This window comes from Rattus rattus, chromosome 7, assembly GCF_011064425.1.
Source record: "Rattus rattus isolate New Zealand chromosome 7, Rrattus_CSIRO_v1, whole genome shotgun sequence".
In the NCBI taxonomy this organism is placed as follows: domain Eukaryota; kingdom Metazoa; phylum Chordata; class Mammalia; order Rodentia; family Muridae; genus Rattus; species Rattus rattus.
Genome location: NC_046160.1, coordinates 113,813,340 through 113,840,701, shown reverse-complemented (window position 1 = coordinate 113,840,701; position 27,362 = coordinate 113,813,340). Strand labels below are relative to the sequence as shown.

The 27,362-nt window shown below is 51.0% G+C and overlaps 1 protein-coding gene across 1 annotated transcript; it reads right to left on the bottom strand.

Moving 5' to 3' along the window:
* Positions 1 to 235: 235 nt before the first annotated feature.
* On the bottom strand, positions 236 to 11,495 carry Chga (chromogranin A). Its single transcript, XM_032908276.1, has 8 exons — positions 11,235 to 11,495; positions 10,459 to 10,505; positions 8,129 to 8,222; positions 7,323 to 7,391; positions 5,051 to 5,209; positions 3,344 to 3,772; positions 2,411 to 2,862; positions 236 to 651 (listed from the first exon to the last, which is right to left on the bottom strand). Exons 1-8 carry the CDS (start codon positions 11,278 to 11,280, stop codon positions 568 to 570), a joined length of 1,380 nt encoding a protein of 459 aa, XP_032764167.1. The 5' UTR covers positions 11,281 to 11,495; the 3' UTR covers positions 236 to 567.
* Between the last annotated feature and the right edge of the window lie 15,867 nt (positions 11,496 to 27,362).

Below are 27,362 nucleotides of genomic sequence, written 5' to 3'. Positions count from 1 at the left end.
GTGAAGTCCCCTGTGGTGGTGTTCAGCTCCACCCCCACTCTGGGCAGCTAAGCGCCTCCATCTACGGATGAAACTGAGGTTCCACAATGCAAAGTCGCTTGCCCCAGAAATGGCCCAGAACGGAGTCTCCCAAACCACACACCCAGCCCAGTGTAGAAACCACCCTGCCCCTCAGACCCAGTCCGACCCAACTCAGAGTAAAAATGAATGAAGAAAAATAATCAAAAGAAAAGGAAAGAGCCCAAAGCAGGTTTATTCTTCCTTCAATAAATTTTATCTGGAATATCTTATTAGTCAGGAGTTCTCGGCTTTCGCCCAAAGATCAGAATTACTGCAGTTGTGCCCCGTGGATTAGAAGGTGGAAGAGAAACTTCTAGAAAGCTGCCTGTGTTCAGAGAAGGAATCTGTGTTGACTTTCAGGGCTGCCCTGCAGAAGTGTCCAGGGCAGGGGCTGAGAACAAGAGAAGGGAAGGGGCAAGGGGTAACCTGGGCTCTGCGGCTGGAAGCCTCCCTACTTGAGCAGCAGTTGGGCCTTGAAGCCATGGCCAGACCCCACCAGCCAGTGCCTCATCCCCGTCGCAAAGCCTGCAGCTGGTGGGCCACCTTCTCCAGCTCTGCCTCGATGGCTGACAGGCTCTCTAGCTCCTGGTCCTAGGAGGGAACAGACAGGGTCACTTGGGGGCTGGCCCATGTTAAAAGCGTCGATGGTACAGTGTGCCAGGCTGGCCCTGATGTTTTTTAGCTGTTAGCCTCAGAAGAGTGGCTTTGCCTCGGAGCCCCAGGAGATTTGGCCACATCCCAGGTACAATGATGCCACCCAGTAATGCTAGGACGCTCTAGAGACCGTTATGTCCAAGGCCCCCGTGGCTTTTCACCCAGCCCCCATTTTGTTCTTTGGGACTCTGAACCACTAGGAGCCTATTCTTTCAGGATATGTAGTTCCTTTTTAGGACTCTTCCTCAGCCTGAAGACCACTGCTGGCTCCCAGGGTGCAGCCAGTCCCACTTGAGCCTCTGTGACGATTGGTCCAATGGTCAGAGCAGCATCACCATGGACCTGCCCACAGCTGGGCTCTGACCTATGGTCCTGACCCCAGAGGATCCCACACTCCGGTCAGGGCAGACAGGGAAACAGGACACCCTCCTCTAAGCCTCTACACTGTCCTGACAAGGCAACGGCCACAGAATGTTGACAGTGGCTGCCTTGGACTTAGGGATTCTAGGTCCCTTGATCTTAGAGCAGCCCCTGGTGTATGAGTTCTGTGCTGAAGGGTCCAACAAGACTCTCCCACACCTTACCGTGTCCATAACACCCAGGGCCCCCCACTTCTTCATGGCAGGTTCCCCTTGTCCATGAGAAAGAAGCTTTTGTGGGTGGGTAAGGGGGTTTTGAAACTGTCCCATCTTCTTCTGGGGCCAGAGCTGGGGCTCTGGAGGGTGCAGTTCATTTCACCACCTCCAAAAGCAGATGCTCTCTGCCAATGCCCATTCCTAAGAGGAGCTGATTGCTCTCAGGTATTGACAAGACCCTGTCCCATGTCAGAAGACATGGGCAGGACCTAAGGAAGGACCTCTTCTGGCTGACTGGAAAAGAGCCTTGATAGATCAGGTTCCCTATGGAAGTCCAACTCCCTCCGGAACACTAGCTTAGCCAGGCCCCACCAGCTCAAGAGGTATCCTGCCCTGCCAAGAAGCCCAGTTCTCACCTCCCTCCTGGGAGGTCACATCTCTATGTCCCTATACCACCTTTGCAGCTGCTCTAGAGGCCCTGTGTATATTAGGGCTTTGAAGGTCATGTTCTGATTATGATGAATAAGGTTAGAGAAACTCCATACTCCCATCTCACAAACGGGGACAAATGAGACCCAGAGAGGGGCAATCAGCTGCCCAAAGTCACACAGCCAGGACCAGTTGGAACCCAAGTCTGCCAGCCCCATCCACGCCTCCCTACCTGCTTACCAAGGTCCAGCTAGCCCTGCCCTGCTATGGCATTGTGGGCTAGATGTGAGTTTGAACCCAGGAGGAGGTACAATTGAGTTGCCTGGGGACCTGGAGGACATGGCCACCAACCAGACTGTCTAACTTGGTCACCACTGGCCCCTTAGCATCCGTTCCCAGTTCCCCAGGCCAGAAGTATCCTGAGAGACCCCTAAGAGGCAAGTTCTGCTAAGCACCATGCTGACCCTATGACCCAATGCCCTGCTCACATACCAGGAGAGGCAATGTCCTCACTCCATGCCCCTCAGGCAGGTCTGTCCACCTGACCCAGTTACTCTGTAGAGCCCCTGCTATAAGCCGGCTGTCCCCCTATGCCAAGCCCATCTGAGCACCTCTCCAGGACCCATCTAAGGAACCGTGTCACCTCAGTGGGGGAGGGGCTGCTGGGCGCAGCTACCCTTGCCTATACCAACCTCTGCTCTGCGGTTGGCGCTGCCCTCCTCTTCCTTCTTTTCCTCAAAGTCGCCTCGGGCCTCCACACTGTCTTCTCTGGAAGATGGCCTCCAGCCCCGGCGTAGCTGAGGCCCAGGGTCCCTGAAGCCATAGGCCCGGGTCCGGAAGGAGAGCTTCATGGAACGGTCAGGGTCATCTTCCCCCTCCAGCCGCTTCTCTGCTGTCAGCTCCTTGGCCAGCTGGTCCATCCTGCTCCATCGCTTGTCCTCCCATTCTCTGGACAGACGCTCCTCTTCCTCGTCCTCCTCCTGCTGCTTACGTTCCAGCTCCTGGCCCTTCCCACCTGGGAAGAGACCTTGGGGGGCCCCTGCCATGGCCTCTTCCCCATCTTCCTCCTGCTGAGAGTGCCCTTCAGACGGCACAGCTTCAGAAGCCCCTGTCTTTCCATCCATTGCCTGAGACTCCGACTGACCTGGAGCAGGTGGTGGCAGGAACAGGAAGTGAGGAAGGACTGCCATTCCCTCAGGCCCTGCCACTCCTCAAGGTCCTCTGTGCAGCTACCTCTAAGGCCAAGCACACCATGCAGGGTCCAGCCAGCCCCACCGGGAGCATGGAGCAAGACCCTCGCAAGCTCAAAGGAATTGGCAGAGCCCCTCTCTGAAGCTCACCCTGTCATCTCTCCATTCTCCAAGCACCTCCCCCTAAGCTCCTCTTACTCCCAGGTGTAGAAGAGTGATTGACACGTGGTTCAGGAGTCAGATAAACTGGGCTTGGAACCGCACCTTGTCTTAAATTAGCTGTGTAGCCTTGGGAAAATCATATAACCACTTGTTCCCCCACTCCCTGACAGTTCCCCCCACTCATTTTCACGGTCATTATGAAGGTGGCAGGCGTGAGGTCCCTACCCACCCATCTCCCAGACTTATCAGTTGAGGTCCTGTCCCCATACATACCATCATCATCTTTCTGGATCTTCTTGTAGCCTGAATAGAAGTGAGAACTGGATGCTGCCGTGGGGACTTCTTTAGGCCCAGCCTTCTCTCTGGCGATCACCTTCTCCTCTTTCTCCTCCTCCTCTTCCTCTTTTTCCTCTTGCTTGGCTTTTCTGGCTTGCTGCTGGGCACTGGGACCTCTCTCACTGCCTTCTGTGGCCTGTGGAATCCCATGCTCCTGGCTGGGGAGGCTGGTTGGTGATTGGGTATTGTTGGCTGTGTCCTCCCCTGGAGACTGACTGTGTCCCATCATAGAGGACTCCTGCTTGGGCTCTGGAAAGGCCTGAGGTCTGGGTCCTTCTGTGGTTCCCTCAAAGGCATCCTGTTGCCCCTTGTCAGAATCCTCTCTCTTCTCTACAGGGTCCTTGGAGGGGGCTTCTGATGCTGCATCTACAAACACAAATGGATAGAGTCAAGCAGGGGACCCAGATGCCCTTGGGGACTCCTGAGGCCAAGTCCGAAGCTGCCATCAGATGTCATGGCTGCCAGGAAGCCCAGCCCAGGAGAAGAATTGAAGTTACCCATTCATATCGGAGTCTGATCTGAAAACAATCGAATTGGGCTTCTTTAATTCTGCTTCTCAAAACCAGGTGTGATTTTTGAAAGCAAAAATGAAGATGAACATAATTGAAAATTACCCCAGAAGATAAAGCCCAGAACTGTAAGGATCAGAAAGACCTGGGGTAAACATGTCACCTTTCTGGGTTCGAGGCAATCCCTGCATGTCTGTGTACAGCTTCTGTCTTGAGCTTTGTGTGATCAGTCCTCACAAAGCTACACTGAAAGATGCTCTCTTGAAGAAAGCCTCTTAAGAGTAAAAATCCCTCCTGCTTCTGGACCGCTGAACAAAGCCCCACGAGGCAGCGTGTGTGCTATGGACTTGTCTCCGGGGCTTCAGGGCACCCCGTCCACAGAAACTCAAAATGATGCTCAGACGGGCAAGACACCCGACTTTCCTCAAACTCAGGAGGTTCGCCTTGTTCATGCTTCCAAATGCCAAGTTCAGGGTCTCTCTGCATTAAAGCCCCCAGTTGTGTGTACACATGTGTAAGTGCATGAAGTGCATGTGCGCACACACACACACACACACACACACACTACACTATTCCCTTCTCACAGCACCACAGTGACCTACTGGTACATCGGAGTCTGTACAGCATGACAGATTTGGCCCAGAGGATGACCACATCCTGACTGTTGGGAACTGGTCTTTCTGTCCACTTTCGACAGGAAAAATAAATCCCAGTTTGCAGTTTGTTGTATTTCTAGGATAGGAAGCTGCCCAAGGATGACCCCTTTAGCTTCATGGTGGATGACCCAGGTCATTTTGTATTTAGAACCCGCTCCTCTGACCCCTCCCTCAAGACCTTCACCTAAGATGGCATCGAGTCCCAGGTGGACAGGAGCAGGAAACAGGGTCTGTGTTGGCAGGAGCCACGAGGTTAGTCCAGAATTACTGCAGCCGCTGGAGTGAGACGCTGGTACAAGACAAGCCACTGGCTTTGGATAAAAGCCAGATTCAAATTCCCAAGAGACTTAATTTTCTTGGCCTCAGTTTCCCTTGTGTAGGGAAGGGAATGGTAGCCACCTTCTTGCTCTGAAAGCAGCATCCTCTGGGAACCACTGTTCTCCTTGTAGCCCCCTCCCCTCCTAGCTGGCTACACTAACCTCCATGCTCGGCTGCAGGGCTCTGGTTCTCAAACACTTCTGAGAGTTCATCCTCAAAGCTGCTGTGTTGCTGCTGCTGCTGCTGCTGCTGCTGCTGCTGCTGCTGCTGCTGCTGCTGCTGCTGCTGCTTCGGCTGCTGCTGGGCCCGCTCCTTGGCACCTGGCAGGAAGGGACAAGGGAAGGTCCCATGTGGCCAAGCCCTGACATGTCCATGACACCAAAGGCCTCCCTAGAGGGTGCAGGCTCTCAGCTCTACCCATCAGGCCACACCACCCCCTCTGACTCAGTGTCCCCAGTGGGCAATGAGAGAATGTTCTACTTATACCTTAGAGAGCAATAAAGGCCCAAATGGAACAGACAGGTCTCCAAGGCAGCAGGAACAATAAGGAATCGTTAAGACCATATAGCACACCTGGACTCCTCATGGGTGTTCTTTAGTTAAGCAACCTCCACTCTTCTGGAACCCCAAGTCTGGTCCAGGAAGAAGTGAGTGCTATGTCTACCTTTGAGCCCAAGGCTATACCTACATGGCCCAGAGTCCTTCTGCCTCCATAACCCCTGCAGCTATTGCTACAGATGTTGCCCTGAGTATCCTGCAGCTGTGGCTGCAATCCAGACACAGCTCTGTAGCTGTGGGGTCACTGTAGGCTGGGAAGTAAGCCTACACCAGCTACAGTGGGCTCCAGGCCTCCCCGGGCCATACCATAGCTCTGTGACCTTGGGCAACATGGGCTCCCCAAGGTTCAGGTGCTCATTTATAAACAGACTCGTGGTGAATGCAAGAACCCAGGAGGGAATGTGACGATGGAGACGCAGCCAAAGACACGCCCAGCACCCTCATAATGGAAAACAACCCTGTGTGCATTGGATGCTGTGTATTGTTAGATCCATATGTGTGAGGATGTAGAGTAGGTTATACTCCTCTCTAGTAGTCTCCGTTGAAATACTTCATTATTTAAGTAGAATATCTACCCAATAGTTAATTTTCAATTTATCATTAAAATATCTAATGTTTTGTTTAAAAACGCCACCCAGGAGACCAGATTGCCTGGCACCCAGCCCTGCTTCCACCCTGGCTTCTTCCTGAGGTAAGTGGCCATGTTTAAGGGGCAGGCCCACAATGCATTGTGCATGGACCTGGCATGGTGGATGTGTTGGCACGTGCCTGCAATCCCAGCACTCAAAAGGCTGAGGCGGGACTGCAGATTCAGGATAGCGTGGCTACACAATGAGCTCTGTTTCAAAACAGACACAAAGCCAGGACAAAGTTGGTTATAACAACCCCAGCACTGCCCACCACTCTCGTATGCCAGGGGATACCATGAGTATATCATGGATTCTAGGGCTGGGCTGGGCTTCCGTTGGTAGGGTGCTTGCTTAGCATGCATGAAGCCCTAGGCTCCACCTACAGCACACCTCCAACAGGAAGGACGGGAGACTACGGCCTACGAATGTCTCAATCTGGCCTGCTGTCTAGCCTGCCCACCTTCAACACTGAGACCCCAGTCTCACACTCCTGTCTGAAATATGTCTATGGACTTCCTTCCTTCCTTCCCTCCTTCCTTCTTTTCTTTTGCTTTCTTTCTTTCTTTTCTTTTCTTTTTCTGTGTTTATTGCTTGTTTGTTTCTTTCTTTTCTCTCTTTGTTTCTTTCTTTGTTACTTTGTTTGTTTGTTTGTTTGTTTGTTTGTTTGTTTCTTTCTTTCTTTCTTTCTTTCTTTCTTTCTTTCTTTGTTTTCCAAGACAGAGTTTCTCTGTGTAGCTCTGGCTGTCCTAAAACTCATTCTGTAGATCAACAGGCCTTGAACTCGGATTAAAGGCATTTGCCACTACTGCCTGTCTATGGATTTTCTTAATCTCTTGGGGGCAAGTTACGTCTCAGTCTGAAACACACTAGAATGTGGTCTGTGTTTAGCCTCCCCCATTACCCAGAGAACGAAGAGTCCACAAGGAAACGAAAGCCTTCTCTCTGGGTGGGTTCATTCACTTCTGGGTCTGCAGAGAACTCTCTGGGCCTTCCTGGATGACTACCTGAGGCGGAGGAATGTCCGAAGAGCTGTGTCTGCTCTTAACAAGGTCTACTCCCTGTGACCTTGGGGGAATCTCTGAGCCTTGAGCTCTTAGTAGTACAGACAATGGAGCCAGGCATAGTAGGGCCCCACCTTTCTGCTCTGGAACCGAGCCCCTGAAAGAGTACACTCGACTTCCACCCAGGTCCCTTCAGGCTCTGTGGCTGGCTTTTCTGTGCGGAACTGTGTATGGTGCTGAAATACCTTGGAGCGCCAGGTCTTGAAGTTCCTTCAGCAAATTCTGGTGTCGCAGGATGGAGAGGACCCTCTCATCTGCAGGGAGAGAGCACGGTTACTGGTGGCTTCCAGAGGACAGCCCCGGAGAGAGATTGGTGTGGACACTTACAGCTGAGCTCAAGCATTTATCCTGGAAACTCACCAGGAGGCAACGACAGCCTGGATCTTGGTAGAAGGCTTTGGAAATTCCTCATCTCCAAGATGTCAATCACCTTCCTACTGCAGCAGAAAGGTCACCTGCTGACTCTAGTCCCAGCCTCCAAGGAAAGGGCTGAGGGCCTTGGGCTCCAGTGAGTGTATAAATACTCTCTTTCCCATTTCCGTGCTGCCTGCTCTGTATGCACCCCCTGACATCTTTCCTCGTCTACCTGTCCCAGTGCTATCCTGCGCTAGACCAACTGGACTGTCAGTTTGGAAAGATGTGGTCTTTCTTAGGCCCACTCAACGCCGTATTCACCCCAGATGCATAGAATGGCTCCTGGTGTCAGCAAGACTCCAAACACTGGGACTACAACACACAGAACCCTGGTCCTCAAGGTGGCCTGTCTGCAACTTGCTGTTCCAGTCCCTTCTAGTTAACTACCCTATGTCCCCTCTGAGAGTCTACAAACCTCAGGGTCCCAGGAGCTGTCACTGATCCATGTGTCCTCCCCAGATTCTAGCACACAGCAGGGCCCTGGGGCAATGACTGCTGGATGAGATGATTAATCCTGTCAAGAGCTACCCACCCACACCCTGGCCTCCCAATTCCTCCTCCAGCCTCTGACTCCTACCTCCTTGGAGGGTCTCCAGACACTCAGGGCTGACAGGCATGGGGCTGGGTTTGGACAGCGAGTCGGAGATGACCTCCAGGACACACTTCATCACCTGGGAGACAGCAAGGCGGGGTGTGGCTGGTAGGAACATGGAGCTCAGCCCCTGAGGTGCCAGAGCAACTTTCCCAGAAGAGCAGTTGTGTTGTCTGCATGAGGCCATGGGGCCCAGATCTGCTTCCATAACAAGATCATAGAGCCATAGAGAAAACACCACACATATGCACACACATACACACACACACACACACACACACACACACACACACACACACACACGATGTTACTGTGGGCCAATCGAATTGCATGGGCCAGCACACATCTCGAGGGAACCACTGCTGAGGGAGGGGTAGGAGCAGGTGCCTGACATCGTCTCACTCTTAGGATGGATCCAAGGATGGTGCTGCCTCTGAAACCTAAAAGGACCTCGTGCAAACGGCTGGGGTCCAGCAGATTCCAATGGCTCAGCTCCTCCAGGCTGCCCACCGAAGAACACGAACCCACCTGGGTTTGAACTTGCCAGAAACAGGGCCACCTCCCATTCTGCAGCCACATTGTGTGGCTCCACATCGTTCCATGGGAAGAATGCCCTGGCCATATGGGATTACTAACTAGTTATATCTGGGTGTCCAGACCAGACCCATAAGACACCTCTCTGAATATTCATTTTATCCAACCCAGTGAGGCGCAGCGGGTCGCAAAGCACCATGGATGAGTTTTGAAGTTGGTGCTCTCTATTGTGTGCTGTGCTAGCTCTGTGGCCTTGAGCAAGTGACTTAGTCTCTCTGAGCCTTGGATTCCTCACAGGCAAAGCTGGGATGAGAACTCCTACCCAGTGGGAAACACTTGGTCCAGTGTGAGGTGCAAACACGCACGCTCAGGGAGGGAAGCACATCAGACCTGCTTCCACAGCCTGCAGCTGGGGAGAGAAGCAGGAGGTGCCAGACATGTGTCAGGCAACACTGGCAAGGAGTAAAGGTGTGGGAGGCTGTGTCTATGGGAGGTTGAGACATTCAATCCATGCTTCCAGGATAGCAAGCTGGCAAAGGCTGTCAGGGGATGTAGTCATAACAACATCAAAGGGAACATACGGGTCTTCCCCAGATGCTGGCGCCCTGACCCCTGCTGCCACACTATGGTGTAGTACAGGAGCAGATCTGGCAAATATCTCCTAGAAGCATATACCCTGTCTCCCCAACACGAGACTTTGCATAGAGAGTACCTGGCAACCACCAGCCTTTGAGGGCAGACACCAGGAGACAGGAGTTGGGAAGGGGCCTTATGAAGGCTGGGGAGCTGTGTATTGTGATGCATATTTTTAATCCCAGCACTTTGGAGGGAGAAGCTGGTGGATCTTTGTGTTCAAGGCCAGCCTGGTCTATATAGTGAGTTCTAGGGACAGCCAGGGCTACATAGAGAGACCCTTTCTCAAAAAGAAGGAGAAGGGGTTGGGGATTTAGCTCAGTGGTAGAGCGCTTGCCTAGCAAGCGCAAAGCCCTGGGTTCGGTCCTCAGCTCCAAAAAAGAAGAAGAGGAGGAGGAGGAGAAGGAGGAGGGAGAGGAGGAAGAAGAAGAAGAAGAGGAAAAGGAGGAGGAGGAGGAGGAGGAGGAGGAGAAGGGATAGATAGATAGATAGATAGATAGATAGATAGATAGATAGATAGATAGATAGATAGATAGATGGATTTTCCAAGGTTGCACAGCTAGAATGAGTAGTGGCCTGTGTACAGTTAACAACAAGTAAACAACAAAATACAATTCAACAAATAAATGGTGAGTTCCCTTTAACACCCAGTTTTTAAACTGTGGCCTCTTGCGGAAGAAGCCAGCCCTCAGAACACAGAGAACAGAACTCTCCGATCCTCCGCTGGAAGAACACCCCTGGTTCTGTTGTGAATGCAGTCCAAGCATCTGATGTGCCTTCTTTCTTACTGCCAGAGGAAGCCTCAGGCAGAGTGTGGGGGAAGAGGAATGCCAAAGAGAGGCCACAACCAGGCAGGTCTGTGCACCTAGGGTAGGAAGAAACTATGGTCCTGGCTCAGACCAGTGTCCCTGGTCCCAGGCCCCAGCAGGTGAGACATGGGCCTTGGGAAGTCACTGTAGCTGAACAGCAGGAGAAGCAAGAGCTCTTTGATGCCTTCTTGTGCGAGCTGTCCCCTGTGCAGGCTCAGCCGCTGCAGTGCTGCCTTTTGGCTCCATGCCAGGCTCCTTTCTGCAGCTGCCTAAGGACTGGCCATGAGGAGTCCACAAGGCACCCTCCCTCTCCCAGGATACCCCAACATTCCTTCTTACCTTAGTGTCTCCTTTTGTCATAGGGCTGTTCACAGGAAGGGCAAAGACTGGAGAGAGAAAGAGAGAGACACACACATACACACATACGCGCGGAGTGAGTGAGTGTGTCTGAGATTGCTGACTGGGGCTATCTCTGCACCCAGGGAAGCCCATTCCTTCCCTTTGGGAGGCTCAAGGGACCCACTCAACCAACACCCCCCCATTGATCCCCACCCAAACCCAAATAACTTGGCTGAATTGATTCTGCTACCCCTCCAAGCTGCGCCCCACCCCCAGGGTAGAGGGTCGGCTCAGAGGCTGCTCTGAAGAGCCTCAACCCTTTCCCATGGGAGTGCAGAGCCGAAATCAAGTTCAATGAAAACAAGGCCAGCCATGAAGTGGGACTGAGGTAGGGACAGAGGCAGGCAAGGGGAGAAACCCCAGACGTGGCGGGAAAGAGCAGGGGTGAGGAAAGAGATCAAGGACAGACTGGAGGGTGGAAGGACAGGAAAAGGGATGGGGAGCCAGTGCCAGTCCCCTATCTCCCCCCAGTGACCTTGGTCGGCGTGGAACCAGGGCACCCGTGGGTGATGTGCGGATGTGAATGGGGGTGGGCTGTCCCGTGGGGTTGGGTCAGGCTCTATAGTTCCTCCGGGTGTGGTGGGAGACCATAGGCCACATTACAGGTCTTGCGACCAGACTCAAGCAGGAGACCTGGTGCTGTCCGAGGTGCTGAATCCTCGGGCGCCGCAAGGGACCTGGGGCAAGAGAGGGGACCGCGCTGCCGAGCCTCTCACCTTGCCCGGCGCACAGCAGAAGCGCCAAAGCCGCGGCGGAGCGCATAGCGAGCCGGACGGTGCGGAAAGAGAGGGCGAGCTGCTGCAGGAGGATGGCGGAAGTGGGTCTGTGACCACTGGAGCTCTGCACCAGTGGGAGCACTGCGGTAGCGGTGGTGGTGGTGGCAGTGGCGGTGATGGTGGTGGCGGTAGCAGCAGCCCCGAAGCAATGCTATGCCCTCTTTTATACACACGCACGCACACGCACACACCCAGGAAATTACGTCATAGGACCGCCCCCTGCGCCCTTTCCCCACCTTCGGGGTCCCGCCCCCTACCTCCAGCTTCACCGTGAGCTGCCTCCATCCTGCTTCTATTTGGTGGCTGTGAAGGATACACGGCTTCAGAAGGTGGCACAGCTGGACTTCCACCTGTCAATTTGCTGTGTGTCCTTGGGCAAGTCCTCCTGTCTCTGAGCCTCACATCCCTCCCCTGTTTAGGGTTCCTCTCCAGGCTGCTGAATTTTCCTATACTTAGCGTACTTTTCTCTTGATTTCACTCGGCTTGGAGGCACGCTTGTCTTTCAGAACTCCCTGGAACATACAGCGGGTCCCACAGAAGGCTCTTGGATCCCTACCTGAGCGAGGCGTCTCCTGAAACTCAGTTTTGTGCCTCGTTCCGTGTGTATTTAATAGTTATTTGATAGGGGATAGTGGTCACTGCCTTCTCAGTGCTGAGAGCTCCTCACTGACGACCAATGGCTTCACACAAGTTCAATGTGTGCATTGAAGGTCCAGCCCACATATGGGTGTGTCCTAGTCTTTCAAGAGGCAAGTAGGCAGGTAGCAGTGGGAGGCAGTTCTCACCATTAAGCTAAAACAAAAGTAGTCAGTCCTAGTCCAGCACTCCAGGAACACCTCTGCCTTCAACAGCCACACCTTGTCTTTTTTTTTTTTTTTTTTTTTTTTAATGCTCTTAAAAGCTGGATATTTTGGGTGTGAGCCTGCTTCCTGGTTGGTTTCCTTCTGCCCCGCTCCACCCCCAGCTCTGCTCTCACCCTGCGGACCACATGGGAAGCCCTGTGAAGCCTGCACCCAGTGCCATAATGAACGTGGTATCTGGACGACAGTTTGGCACTGACTGGCATCCTTCAGAGCCCCGCCCCTTCCGTCCCCACCTGCTTCTGCTCTTCCCTGCTTCCTGCCCACACCTCTGCCCACTCATGCCCCTAAATGAGAAACCGCTTTGCATGCATTCATTCAACAACCATGTGTTAAGCATCAACGTGGGCTTAGAACACCTCAGAACACCTCTTGACTGTGCCAGATGTCAAAGACACGGCAGTAAACAAAACAGCAAACCCAACCCTTATAGAGTTCCCTTTCCAGAGAAAGAAGCAAGGTGTACATGCTGGGTCATGGCCGTGCTACGGGCATAAAGGAGAGAAGACGGCAGAGTTCTAGTGAGGGACAGGAATGTAGGAAGAGGCTGGCTCTACCCGGGGAAAGGGGCCAGCAAATTTAAAGCATCTATTCTGCACTGAGGCGTCTCCGTTCATTTATATTAGTTCCTAGAAAAGGACTCCAGCTCAGCACTGGGAGAATTCCAGAGTGTTCCAGGTCCTAGGACGTGAGGTCACTGTGATCACACGCAAGCTCCCGGCATGCTGTCTCCAAAATACCATCTCGTAAAAACTAGCTGCAGCAAAGTATGGTGGCACACACCTCTAACCCCTGAACGTGGGAGGCAGAATCAAGAAGATCTCTGTGAGTTCGATGCCAGCCTGGTCCACATGGTAAGTTCCAGGATAGCCAGAGCTACACAGTGAGACCCTGTCTCTAAATAAATAAGATAAATAAATAAATAAATACTACCTGATCCCTGGGCATCATCAACCCAGGCACCCTTTTGTAGGTCACAGTTTAGGTGTGCTGGCTTTTTTATTTTTATATTTATTCTCATATCATATAAAATATAAATATATACTTATTTTAGCATAATGTGTGACAGAGAGATGTACTGGTAACCAAAGGCCACCACAAGTTTCAGAGTCCGCAGCACAGCCCAGCTTCCTCCACTTGGTAGGATGATTTGAGGAGGACTTCCAGTAACATCACTGTCGCCTATAAGAGCTAACTTTTTAAAGATTCTCACTCTACCGATCTGCTCCAAGAGTGCATACTTTATCAAGAGCACACTTTATCAATAAGTATATATTTAAGTGATGGTACCTTATCGATAGTGTGATTTATCAATGGCAGGCACTATTGATAGCACACTATTGGTAATGGATTTTATCAGTAGACTTTTATATTAATAACAGACACTTCACTGATATCTTACTTTATCAATAGTACACTGCCAATAGTGCACACTCCATCGATCCTGTGTCTACTCCCCTCTCTCTCCCATGTGCCCTCCATTCCTCTCTCCCTCTCCCTCTCCTTCTCCCTCTCCCTCTCTCTTTCCCTCTCTCTCCCCTCTCTCTCCTCTCTCACCAGGGTCCTCATAAATAAAATCATTATCTTAGGGAACTCAAGCTCAAATGCTGGTCAACACCAGCGTTGTTTCTGGGGTATAGGTAGGCTGACAGTACCCTGTTCCTCTGATGGTCTTTGATCCTTGATAACTGCATGGACTCTGGGTCTTTCAAGCCTCCCCTCTCTCCAGGACACGATTGTTTCCCCCTCCATGCTGGCTCTGGGGCTTGACTGTTCCTTGGTGGTTGTTTGGGGACATGTCGTAGGATGCCTCTCCTTCCTAAATGTGTCTTGTCAACACTTGGCTATCTCAGTGCCTCTGACCAGGATGGAAGCCCAAATAGTGACCATGGGCTGTGGATGAGACCACTGGGTTGGGGATTAACAAGGCTTTATCTTTGCTAACCCTCAAGAGCAGGGTGAGGGAGTAAGGTGTGGGGTCACCCTGAAGTTTCTCTCAAGTCCCCGCAACCCTTGCTAGCCACTTTCCCACACTCTCCCGCAGGGAAGCAATTGACATTTCTGAGCGAAGAGTATAACAGTCATGACCAAAGGGTCACACCCAATGGGCAGACTCATGGAGGTGAGGTTCAGAGAGTGGCACAACTAGAGCCACACAGCACACCAACATCAGGGTAGAATTAGAGACAAGTCCTTTGGTCTTCCTTGGTGGACAAGGCTGCCTCCTGCCCGAGATTGTAGGTGATGGTGTCAGAGCATAAGATGTTGCTGACCCTCTCTCAGAGGCTCAGTGGCCTGGTAGGGCCCTGGTATGAGCATGGGCTCGTGTCCATTGGTTCTACTAGAATAATTAGGAACCAACCCAAAGAGACATTTCATCAATCATCAAACACTTACTGAGCACCTATTGTGCGTTCTATGCCTGACGCCTGGAATGTGCCTGTGCAGAAGGAAAGCTGGAGTTCTGCCTTCTTGGAGCTTTGCTAAACTGAAGAGGCGGGCAGTGAACAATGACACAGAGCAATAAAGCACATTAGACAGGGAGGTTGGAAGGCTGGGGTGGGTAGGGGAGAAGAAAGACCGCTGAGCAGAGTAAGGAGCCTTGGAATAACAGGGATGTGGTATGGCCTCTTGACGGTGGTAACTTGAATAAGGACTGAGAGGAACAGGGGGGGGGATAGAGGGAGAGGGAGAGTGAAGGGGAGGGGAAGGGAGGGAAGAGGAGAGGAGGGAGGAGGGAGGGAAAGAGAGAGAGAGGGAGGGGAGAGAGAGAGAGAGAGAGAGAGAGAGAGAGAGAGAGAGAGAGAGAGACATTTATTGTAGGGAGAATGGACAGCTCATGCAAAAACCCTAGGGCGGCCATATACCCAGCCTGCGTGAGGTAGAGAAGAAAAATAAAGCCTACAGGACTAGAAGGGAGGAGGCCCAGAGCTGGCTAGCACAGGGGAGACAGTGTTGAGCCAGGGTCATGCAGAAACACATGAGCATCTGCATGGACTTTGGCTTCCGGTCTGAGAGGGAGGAAGTCATTAGGGGAGTGGCAGCAGAGGACACCAGGGGCTAAGGTAACGCATCGGATATAGCCAGTCTCTGCAGCTCTGACAGGCTTCCACCCTCATCCCCAGGCCTGGACCATCGCCACCGCCTGCCCTCAGGGGCTAAAGAAGCCCCTTGAGTAGCATCTGCTCTTAGGTAATGACGGGCCTCTCTGGCTGTGGCTCAGGGTGTCTTCATGCTGACAGGGTCTGTCAGAGGTCTTGGAAAGAACAACCCTGCCAATGCCCCAGGGAACGTGGCAGCTGCTTATCTGGCAGTAGGTTCTGGCACTGGGCAGAGTCAACACACTCTGGGCCCTGCTTACAGAATTATATTTTCCAATCACAGAGCCCCACCGAGCTCTTTATCAGGTCACTGGATGGAAAAGCTCTGTTGCCTGGTGATGGGGCTTTATCTGTGAGGTGCTCACCAAGGACTGTGTGAGACAGTTTCATTACATCTCCTCCCACCTGTCTCTGCAAACAGCCCTGGGGGCCTCCAATTAAGGACCTGTCTTCTTTCTTTGTTAAATGTTTGTTTTCATCTAATAAAGCAGTTCACAGGTCTCCTCAGAAGGTGGATGATGGCTTTAGTGGGCCCCAGACTAGGTGGGGGTGGCAGAAGGAAGTGCCACATATACCAAACCCTAGTCCCTTAGGATGGTCACTAAGGATAACGCTGAGCACAGCAAGCAGGCTAGCAAGAAGACCCAAACCTGGGAGAGCTTGGAACCATCCACATGGCCTCCTTTTCATCTTTCCAGTCTGTGTGCCCACAGGGTCCCCGGCAAGCACCTCCCTCTGGAAATAGGTTATGAGTTTCTGAGGTCAAGCAGAACCCCCTGATGGCAGCTCCTTAGGGGATCCATAGGAGGGTCATGTGGGTATGACTGGACTCTAATATGCAAGCCCCAAGGTAGTGCTGCAGGCTTGCTTCTGGAGCACGTGGGGCAGGACCCACTGCTCGACTCAAGAGTCTCAGACCCAGCTTCACTGTGGTCCGGTCGCTGTCCGCGGTGCTGAAACACTAGTCCTGCCTGGGACTTCCTAGCTCTGGAGACTTAAATAACAAAATTGTATTAAGATACTATGTTCTTCTAATGGCTTAAACTTCATAAACGTGCATGCATACATACATACATACATACATACATACAGACAGACAGACACACAGACAGACAGACAGACAGACAACATACAACCATGACAGAATCATTAGGGCTATGTTTTTTTCACAAACAACTTATGAAGTTTTGTCAAAATTCCCAACAGTTGAATATTTTTCACCTCTGAGAAACTGCAGCCTAGCGGATCGGTCCTTTCCCCTAAAATACTCCACACAATGACACTTTCACGGTCTACAGGCCCTAGGCACTTTTGGGAGATGGGACACCATGTTGTCCAGGCTGACTTCAGACTTGCTGTAGAGCAGAAGCTGACCTTGAACTCTTGATCCTCCTAGCTCCAGCTCAAATGCTGGAATCCCAGATGGGGGCCACCATGCTCACCACATTCACACTAGTAGCTCCCCAGCCTTTAATTAAGATCTTTGATCTATTTTGAGCTGGGGTTTTGTATGAGGTGAGAGGTAGGGTTCTGGTTTCAATCTTCTACACATGGGTGCTCGACCTTCCTGGTACTGTTTGTCAAAGGAGGCTGTTTTATTCTCCAACAGATATGCACGAGTGTGTAGGTTTTTTTTCCCGGGCTCTCTTATTCTGTTTGTCTTTGAGTCCGTTTTGATGTGAGTACCGTGGAGTTTTAGTGACAGTGGCTCTGTGGGCTGTTGTTGCTGTTGTTGCTGTTGCTGTTACTGTTGTTGTTGCTGTTGTTGTTGTTGTTGCTGCTGCTGCTGCTGCTGCTGCTGCTGCTGCTGCTGCTGCTTCAAGAGAATCCTTCCATGTTGCTCAGGCTAGCTTTGGATTCACCCCCCTCCTGCTTCAGCTTTGCGAGTGAGGGAGATGCAAGCATACACCACCACACCTGGTTGCATTAGCACCTTTGCATCGTTTAAGAAAAAACATTGTCCCAGCTCTAGCTCACACTGGCTACATGACTTTTGACAAGTCAATTCATCATTACAATGTTCCCCTTCATAATGGTGAAAACAACCAGGCTTGTAATCACTGCACCTGTGATGCTGAGGAAGAAATAGCTTGAATTTGACTCCATCTTGGGCTACATAGTGATTAATTAGATCATCTAGATTAATTAGGCTAATTGAGTAATTAGATTAATTACGCTGTTAATTAGGTGGTGACTAATTAATTAGACTGACTGATCAATTAATTGATACAACGGTAGAGGCGATGGAAGAGATTTGAACCGGATTATCTCCCGATTCCTTTCTTTGGTGAAATATGTCCTCTGTTTCCCTAGCCCCACTGCCCACACCTCCACGAGTCCTCTTCTCAAGCTCTTTTCAATAAGTGAGAATATCTAGGGGACTTGAGAGATGGCTCGGCAGTTAGAAGACCTTACTGGGGCTGGTCATGGAGGTGCAAGCCTTTAATCCCAGCACTGGGGAAGCAGAGGCAGGAGGATCCCTGTGAGGTCCAGGACACCCTGGTCTACAGAGTGAGTTCCAGGACAGCCTGCTCTACAGGGCGAGTTCCAGGACAGCCAGGACTAAGTAGAGAGATGTTATTTCAAAACAGAGGGGGAGAGAGACAGAGACAGAGAGAACACTTCTGCTCTTGCAGAACACTGGTTCAGTTCCCAGCATCCACATTAGATTCTCAGTCACCTGCAATCCCAGTTCTTGGGGCTGCAGTCCCTCTTTGCTGTCCTTTGTGGGTTCCTTCACACTACAGTGCACGTGCACTCACACTGGCACAGGCACTGACACAAACACGTAAGTACAATTAGCAAATAAATCCTCATTTAAAAAGAATCCCATGTCTACATTCTTCTAGATGGGCTGACTAGTCTGGCCTCAGTGGGAGAGGAAGGGCCTAGCCTCACAGAGACCTCAAGTGCCAGAGTTGGGGGATATGGAGGGGGGCCTCCACCCCCTCAGGAGAATGAAGGGGGGAATGGAGGAAGGATTGTGATGAGGTGACCAGGAAGGGGGCAGTGAGCAGGATATACGATGAATAAGTTAAAAAATTAAAAATTAATTTAATTTTTAAAAAAGGAACAAAAGAATCCTATATCACATCAAAAGATGGTGTGTTACAGATGGCCTTACTGTGGTTACTAAGAATGTTCAGAGAGCTTTGCGTATCATGCCCATAGCCATCTTACAAGACCACCCAAACACTCACTCTTCTGTGCTTCCACAGATAGGCCATGCAGATTTTCCTCCTACAAGTAGAAAGCTAGGAATGACAACGTCTCTTGAGTTATTGTTAGAACTGGGGATCCTGCCACCCTGGACAGCCCCAGAAAACCTGAGCTGATGTCGCCCTTGATGAGGGAGTCCAGAAGAAGTCAAGTCCTCCTTCCCCTCAGCTCTAGGACAGATGGTTTGGGTCTTGTGGTAAGATAGGAAGCTCAGAATCCTAATCCTGGCACCCTGATCCCAAGATATAATACATAATAGATACTATAGTTGACTCAGTGGCATTGAGAGCTCAAAGACTTCCTAGACAAAAGGAAAGCTGGGTCTCAAGTGCATTTGTCCTGGAGTCACAGACCTGGAAAGGTCAAGAGGTCACCTGTCCATTATAGCTCTCTCATATCAGGAAGAAAGGATAGGAACACACACTGAGATCTCAAGGGCTTGGAGAGTCCTGCCCTGCATCCCAGCCAAGGACAGATGGATGGAGAAAGGCTTGGGGCCCAGGTGTTGCTGTGAAATAGGACAGTGCTTAGCAATCAGAAGAAGCAGGGTCGTCTCTGGGATTCCAGCACTCAGGAGGCTGACGACGAAGACTGAATTTTAAGACCAGCTTGGGCTACATAGCAAGGCCTTGTCACAGAATAACAACTAAAATGGCAACATCAAAACAAAAGCAAACAAACAAGGCGATGCCTCTATCCCCAGTTTTGATTGTGGCAATGGCTGCCCAGATATCCATGCAAGTAAAAGCTTACTGAATTGTACAGTATCTGTCAATAAGGTTGTTTGGTTATTTTTTAAGATTTATTTATGTATTCTCCGTAAGTACACTGTAGCTGTCTTCAGACACACCAGAAGAGGGCATCAAACCTTATTACAGATGCTTGTGAGCCACCATGTGGTTCCCGGTATTTGAACTCAGGACCTCTGGAAGAACAGTCAGTGCTCTTAACCTGCTGAGCCACCTCTCCAGCCCCGTTTGTTTGTTTTTAAAGCCACTGCACAAAATGTATAGGAGTCTCTTAAGTGTCAGGTGGGTTTGATCATTGTAGGAGAAAACCCATGCAGAACCTGAGGTCCAGAGCAGTTAAGCACTAGTTCTGAGGTTAAATAGCCACTTAGTGCAGGCCCTGTAGCAAAACCCGTGTTCTTTCTGGCACTTCTGACAAGGTACTGCCTGTGCTCTCGGGAGCCACCATGCCTTTCAGCACACCCCGAGCTGAAGGACTGGGTGTCCTTTCATCTGAAGATGCGATCTCACCTCCCCCGCCTCCTCTTCCCTAGCAGCAGACCTTCAGCCTGCCTTGTAGTCTAATTGCTGAGAAGCCCCATTCACAGGAGAGTGAGATAAGGGTAAATACAATTGCTTAACATGCTCTTATCTGAGGAGGGAAGGGCAGCCTTGTTAGGGATTCCAGCCCCTGCTCACAATGTTCTGTACAGCCACCATCTTCTGGGGCCACCTGAGGAACACTAGGACAAGAGGTCACAGTAGAAGCAAGAGGAGTTGGAAGATAGTAGTGATCAGGGTAGCTTTTCAGGCTGCTCCAAGAGCCCACTAGCTTTCTGTCCCTTGTGTCCTGCCCCTGCTCTGGATACCCAGACAGGATCAGGAATCAAAGCAGGTCAGATAACAGAAGACAAACAAGTGCAGGCTCTACTCCTGACAGAGCTGGGTCTGTGTTAGCATCCTGCTGTGGAATGGCCGTGCCTTAATGACCCGCACAAGGCTCAGTTGACACAAACCACCACCACCACCACCACCACCACCACCACCACCACCTTGATTCCCTGCTGGTTCACTCTCTTCTTACACCTGACAAACTAAGGATGGGACCAGGTGACCTGAGGCAGGAGAACTTGAGCCCTGGGGTGGATGGAGAATGAGGTTGGAGGGAGTGGGCCAGCTGCCTGTACGGAGCACCTACGTGTTCCAGGTATGAGCCAAGCCTTTCCTCCAGGCTTCCTTTCAGTCCCCACAACTACCCACCATCAGCAACACCACCATAGACGTGAGGCCTCAGCTCACTGGCATGGGTCCAAGGTCAGGGAGTAGGACAAGCCATTACCTCAGGTCATCTGACTCTCAAGCCCATGGCCTTGTGCACAACACTCCCAACTCCTGCAGGATCCCAGGGCTTCCTGTTTCTGAGTCTCATCCCCCACAGTGGGAGGCTCATTCCTGCAGTTCCGGGTTCTCTTTGCCGCTGTCTCCACTGAAGCCACCTTAGGATCCCTCGGGGGTGCACGGCTTATAAAGTTTATCAGCAACTTTATAAACCAACAGTTTATAACGACGTCTCTCCTGACTTACCCAGTCAGTATTCCCAAAGGAGAAAGTTACTACTGTGTCCACTTCAAACATTAGCAGTAAAGGCAGTGGGGTTCACTTTCTTGTGGACAAGCAGACATTTATGAACATGGGCCGTTTTATCGGTGTGACATTCCTGAGAAGGTGACATGGACCAGTTAAGCCATCTGAAACTGAGGCCTGAGTTTGCCAAGCGAACGAACATCTGAGCCACTGCTTCTGCCCAGATTTGATTGGCCCCAGTGGCCTAGCTACCTGCATATTGGTGCTTGACCCTGAGCTGGTGCTCTCTCACAGGCTGAGTCAGCCCATATCAGGGGGATCATGAAATGGGCTTCCCCAGTCCCTCCAGAGGGAGACTCTGTGTCCCGACTTGGTCCTGCTATTTCCTGTTGCTTCACTCAACAAGAGAGGATAAGCAATTGTGGCCTCCCAGGAGCCTCTGGTTGTTTGGCTTCTGAGTGTCTATTAAACAGACCTTGCTCTGTGGTGGAGAAAGAGTAGCAAGGTGGGTACCCTTTGTGCGTGACAAAGAACGGCAGCCTCACCCTACCTCTGGGACTCAACAAAGAAACCCTATTTCAGGCATTGATAGTCAGTAGTTGCCATGGATACCAGATGGTAAGCACCAAATCAGGGGCAAATCAAGTGTTTATGTCGATCTTTGATGCCGTCCACTTCCAACCTTTTATCCACTTGAGTGTAGAACGCGTCTCCACTCGTTCAATGGCTTGGACGCCAAATACATAAACTGCGGCAATAATAACCTCGAAAACCATCTGCCGCTTACCAGGATTTATCATCGGAACCTATTCTGTGAGCTGTCTCGATGCAGTGGCCCTTTGAGGGAGGCGCTGTTTCTATCTGCCATGCAGGTCAAGGAGGCTAAGCAGAAGAAAAGCCCCACAGCACTGACTGCTGGTGAGCCAGACGTGGTCAGCGCTAAGGCTTAGATGTTCACTCCCCTCTGGACTGGGCTGATGTCTTATTGGCACATTGCTTGCCCTGCAAGCATGAAGACCTGAGTTTGACTCTCCAGAACCCACATTTTAAATAGCTGGGTGTTGTGGTGTGTGCTTAATACTCCCAGTGCTGGAGGGGTGAAGACAGGTGGACTCCAGCCGGACAGCCCAGCCAGCCCAGCCAGCCCAGCCAGCCCAGCCAGCCCAGCCAGCCCAGCCAGCCCAGCCAGCCCAGCCAGCCCAGCCAATCCCAAACTAGTAAGTGACCCTGTCTCAAAGAAGCAAAGTGGCTGGCTCCTAAGGAATGACACCCAAGGTCATACTCTGTCCTACACACACACATGCACTTGCACATGCACACTCACATGCACCTACATACACATGTGCACTTGTACACACATACATACACACACACAAACACATTCATGAAGTGTCATACACACTCTGTCCTCCACACACACATACTCATATGCACTTGCACCTGCATCCACATATGCACCTATATACACATGCACTTGTACACGCATATACATACACACACACACACACACATACACACATATGAGCACATATACGAAGTGTCATACACAGTCTGGCCTCCACACACATCTGCACATACAAGTACTTACATATACATGTGCCTATACACACATGCACACGCACACGAGTACACACACACATGCACACACATCACTCCCCTGGGCAGCTTTCCTGATTTATTAACGCTTCAATCTTTGGCATTTCTGTATCTTTTATACAAAGGCTGCATGAAAACTAAAAAAGACCCATGGGTCCAGTGCCCACTCACTAGCTCAGGGGCTCTAGGCTGGCTCCAGGGCACAGCTGCTCTGGATGCTGAGAATCTAGGAGCTGGGTACTGTCCTAGTACAGAAGCTCCGGGGACAGACACATGACCTTCACAGTCGCCTTTCCCCTAACTCAGCAAACCCAGCCCTCATACAGGATCCTGTAATCGGGCCCTGAGTGAAGGTCAAATGTCTGGGAGGATTCGGGCAGTGTCAGCAGTGTGCCAGCCCACTGCTTGGATAACGAGACAAAGGGCCTAAGGTAAGACACCAGCTAGGGGCTTCGTGGTGGTTGGTTTAAGTTGCTAACTTGACACAATCTAGGACCATTTGTTTTAGTCAGGTTCTCTAGAGTCACAGAATTTATGGAATGAATCTATACATATAAAGTGAGCTTATGGAATCTCTTACAGTCTGCGGTCCAACTAACCCAACAAGGGGCAGCTGCGCAGGGAAAGTCTAAGGATCTAGAAGCACTCAGTCCCAGGAAGCCGGGTGTCTCGGCTGGTCTTCTGTATAAGCTGGAATCCTGAAGAAGTAGGTTCAACAGAAGCGCTGGCAAAGTGTATGCAAGCAGGTGGAGAGCAATCGAACCTTCCTCCTTCCGGTGTCCTGATGTAGGTCTCCAGCAGGAGGTGTGACCCAGATTAAAGGTGCAGCCCACCATACCTGGACCTAAACTGTTCTTTACTTGGAACTTGTTCTGTCCCAGGCTGGCCTTGAACTCAGAGATCTGCTTGTCTCTGTCTCCTGGGATTAAAGGTGAGCACCACCTTGCCTGGGCCTAAGCTTTTCATGGCCACTCTGCCTCAAGATCTGGCTCACAGGTGAGGCCTCCATTTCTGGATTGTAGTTCATTCCAGATACAGTCCAATTGACAACTGGGACTAGTCATCACGCCATCAGAGAAGACAGTTTCTATGAGAGATTGTCTAAATCAGGTAGGCCTATGGGCTTGTCTGTGGGGGATTGTTGCAATTGATGGGGGAAGATACAACACCCTTTCCTGGGTTTGTGACATGAACTTTGCAAGAGCAAAGAAAGTGACCTGATTAGTAAGCATACATGGCTCCTCTCCCTTCCTCTCTCTCTCTCTGTCTCTCTGTCTCTGTCTCTGTCTCTGTCTCTCTCTCTCTCTCTGTCTGTCTCTGTCTCTCTGTCTCTCCCTCTCTCTCCCCCACCTTCCTCTCTCCCATTTTTTTTCTTTTTTTCGGAGCTGGAGACCAAACCCAGGGCCTTGCACCTGCTAGGCAAACGCTCTACCACTGAGCTAAATCCTCAACCCCTCCTCTCCCATTTTTAGTGTTACAAATATGAGTATTTTGTTTGCATATGCATCTGTGCATCCCATGGATGCAGTGCCCACGAAGGCCAGAAGAGGGCATCTGATTTCCTGGGGCTGGAGTTATAGGCAGTTGTGAGCTGCCGTTTGGGTGCTGAGAATCAAACCTGTGTCCTCTAGAAGAGCAGCCAGGGCTCTTAACCCTGAGCCACCTCCCAGTCTCTCTCTTCCTGCTCTTGACTGTGGTTGGATGTGATTATCATCTTCAAGTTCCCTCTGATTTCCCAGCTTGGGACAGTAACTTGAATAAACACCTTGGCCCCTGAGGCTGCTTTTTAATTAATTAATTAATTAATTAATTTTTACAACTTCCCCTCCCTTCTGTACTCCTAGTCCTTCCTCCCACTTCACCTTCCCCATCCACTCCTCTTCCTTTTCTCTTCAGAAAAGGGTAGGCCTCCCATGGATGTCAACCCGCCTTGGCATATCAAGGCTGCAGTAGGACTAAGTGCATTTTCCCCTACTGAGGTTAGACAAGGCAGCCCAGTTAGGGAGAAGGAATCTAAAAGCAAGCAACAGAGTCAGGAGATAGGAGTCCCACAGGAAGACCAAGCTGCACAACTGTTACCCGTGTGCAGAGTCCCATGCATGCTCTCGGGTTGGCAGTCAGTGTCTGTGAGCCCCTATGGGCCCAGGTCAGTTGATTCAGTAGGTTGTCTTGTGGTGTCCTTGACCCCTCTGGCTCCTACAATCCTTCCTCCCCTCTTCTGCAGGATTCCCCAAGCTCCACCTAATGTTTGACTGCCGGTCTCTGCATCAGTTTCCATCAGTTGTTAGGCGAAGCCTCTCTGATGGCAGTTATGCTAGGCTCCTGTCTGCAAGCATAGAAGAATATCATTACCAGAGGGGTGGGCTCTCTCTCCCTCATGGCAGGGGTCTTAAGCTGCACCAGTCGTTGGTTGGTCATTCCCTCCTTGTCTGCTTCATCTTTACAACTGCATGTCTTGTAGGCAGGACACATTGTGGGCTGAAGGTTTTGTGGCTGGGTTCCAATCCCTCCCTTGGAAGTCTTGCCTGGTTCAGGAGATGACCGGTTCAGGTTTCGTAGCCCTCATTGCTAGGAGCCATAGCGAGGGTCACCTACATAGATTCCTGGGAGTTCCCATTGATGCCAGAGATGCCTCATCCCCATTCCAGTGGTTTCTCCCTCCACCCTTCCCTGCTGCTTCTGTCTTACTTTATCACATCAACAAGAAAGGAAACCAAAACAATCCTTGTTCTGAAATGGGGCAAGCCATGTCTGTTTGTTAAATCCTTGGGAACAAGGACATGGTTCCCTCCTGACCTCTGCAACCTCAGAAAACCTCACCCAAGAATTCTAGATTGTCTTGAGGGTAAACACAGCCGAATACAAGGATGCAGCCTCTGGGAAGTTCACAACCTGTGATTCTGTGTGCCCTCTGCCCTGAGTCCTCTCCACTTCCCAAAGCAAATACATTGAGTCACCCCTGCTCCCACCCTGTCTATGTCACTTCGCACCACCTTATGAAGTCTTTCTGCAAGTGTAAGGGTCTTCCTGTGGTGATCCCACTCTGACTCTTCCTTTGCATTTGTTCAGAATTGTGAACTCAAAGGAGCTTGAGACTGGAGTCCAGAGGAGCCTGTTCAAGTCTGCAGTCTGACATCCTGCAGGCAAGAGCTAGGAGGATCTGATCCTCCAATTCCAGGCCTCTAAACTGTAGAGGGTGATACTGAACCCACCACCTCTCACAAGGTGAAGATCACATGGTTTACTTGTGTTCTGGTCTTTAACTCAGACTTGGTGTGGGGGACATGGTCAGCTACATCACGATTTGAACCTAGACCTGTTTCCGCAGTGGGGTTCTCCTGTCTATACTGCACTGCCTCTGCTGTGGAAGTTGGGCTGGCAAGGCTGGGGTCTTCCATTCCCAGAGCTCTAGGGAAGACTAGCTGTAGCAGGTGCCAAGCAGACCTGTGTCTGTGTCCTCAAGTGTCCTACCTTCCATGAGTAGCACGCCAGAGCCAGCAAGCAGCCTCTCTCCCACAGCACCTGTGACCACCATCACTATCCGTCCCCACACACGGATAACTGGTACCATTTGCTTACCATTCTCCCTCCTTTCTCAGTGGAGGAGGTCCTTCCTTCCAAATTGGGAAAGGAGATTAGAAGAAAATAGTTTTACAGCTGTCATGAGACACACTTGCCTCCGGCGTTTGGCTAAAGCTAGGCTTTTTGTTTTGCAGTTCCATATGGCCCATGACAGCCGTTTGTTTCTTTAGCTTCAGTCTTGGCACCCCTCAGTCCTGGTCCTTTGAGCCCCCTCTGACACCAGCTGCAGCCTCTATAGACAGCTCTTACACTCAGTGGTGGCTTCTCAACCAGAGCCTTTCCTGGGTCTCAGCTTGCATGCTTCAGAACTTTCCTGATGGAGGGCAGAGGTGTGTGTCTCCAGAGACAATCGTGTCAGAAGGCAGAGGTCACGTTGTAGCTTCCTGATCATTTAGCTGTGTATTTTACACACTTGCACAAGGAGTTTGGAGAAATCAAGCCCGCATCAGACAGCTCAATAGCACAACGGGATGGCTTGTCCTTCTCTGTCTCACTGCCTGCTCCTCTGTGCTAGCCTCCAGAAGGGCCTCAAAAAAAAAAATCCCCTAAATCTGAGTCCTTGCCTCAGGCCCTGCTTCAAAGAGAACACAAAATATGAGCTAGGCTGGCAGGCATCGTAAATGGTAGAGTGACCCCTACACAGGAAACCTGAGTTCCCCTCCGCCACTGCTCTCGTCAGCCATGCACCAGATGGACCAAGGAGAAGGGATGTTGACAGATGTTATTTTGTCAGCTGTACAAAAGAGTGACTGACATTTTGTCACTCACCATTAGAGGATGCTTTATCAGCCTCTGATGGCGCCAGCTGAGGGTGGTCATGTGACCCCCCTTGGACCAATGAAATGTGAGCAGGAACTGTGTGTTCCAGGTCTGAATGAACATGTTTAGGAGCCAGTATGTGCCACCGCTCAGCTACCCTGCGGAGAGGAAAGCCAGAAGATGAACCATTTTGAATGTTGAGCCACCTCATACAGGACAGGGCCCTGGGAGGGCCTAGACCATCAATCTGTGTGTGAAATAGTAATAACTTTTGTGGTTTTGAGCCATTGAGATGAAGGTGTTTGTGACTGTAGCGTTACTCAAAGCATCCTGACTGATACACAGGCCAAGTTCCGTAGGAGGCCAACTGCAGAGGTGGGTCTAGAACTGGGCCCTTCCCCCTCAGTTCATGGAAAACTGGGCAGACTGTTCTGTGTGTGTAGAAGGGAGGAAGGCAGGGTGACCATTTCCACTCTGTCAACCTCAAGTGAGACACTTCTCTGTCTCTTAACTCACCATCTGGCCTTTTTACCTATTTATATAAAGAAGGAATTGGATGTGACCTCCTCAGAGGTGTCGCAGGTTTGGTGGGAGATATTTCTTGTCATCCTTCTATGATTTTATGGGTTCTCAGGAAGA

What these genes read in the sequence shown, in the direction of transcription:
- Chga (XM_032908276.1), bottom strand. Translation starts at nt 11,280, where the DNA reads ATGCGCTCCGCCGCGGCTTTGGCGCTTCTGCTGTGCGCCGGGCAAG. An exon ending in TCTGCTGTGCGCCGGGCAAG is followed by an intron (nt 10,506 to 11,234) that starts GTGAGAGGCTCG and finishes TTCTCTCTCCAG; the next exon opens with TCTTTGCCCTTCCTGTGAAC. An exon ending in TCAAGACCTGGCGCTCCAAG is followed by an intron (nt 5,210 to 7,322) that starts GTATTTCAGCAC and finishes CCTTCCTGCCAG; the next exon opens with GTGCCAAGGAGCGGGCCCAG.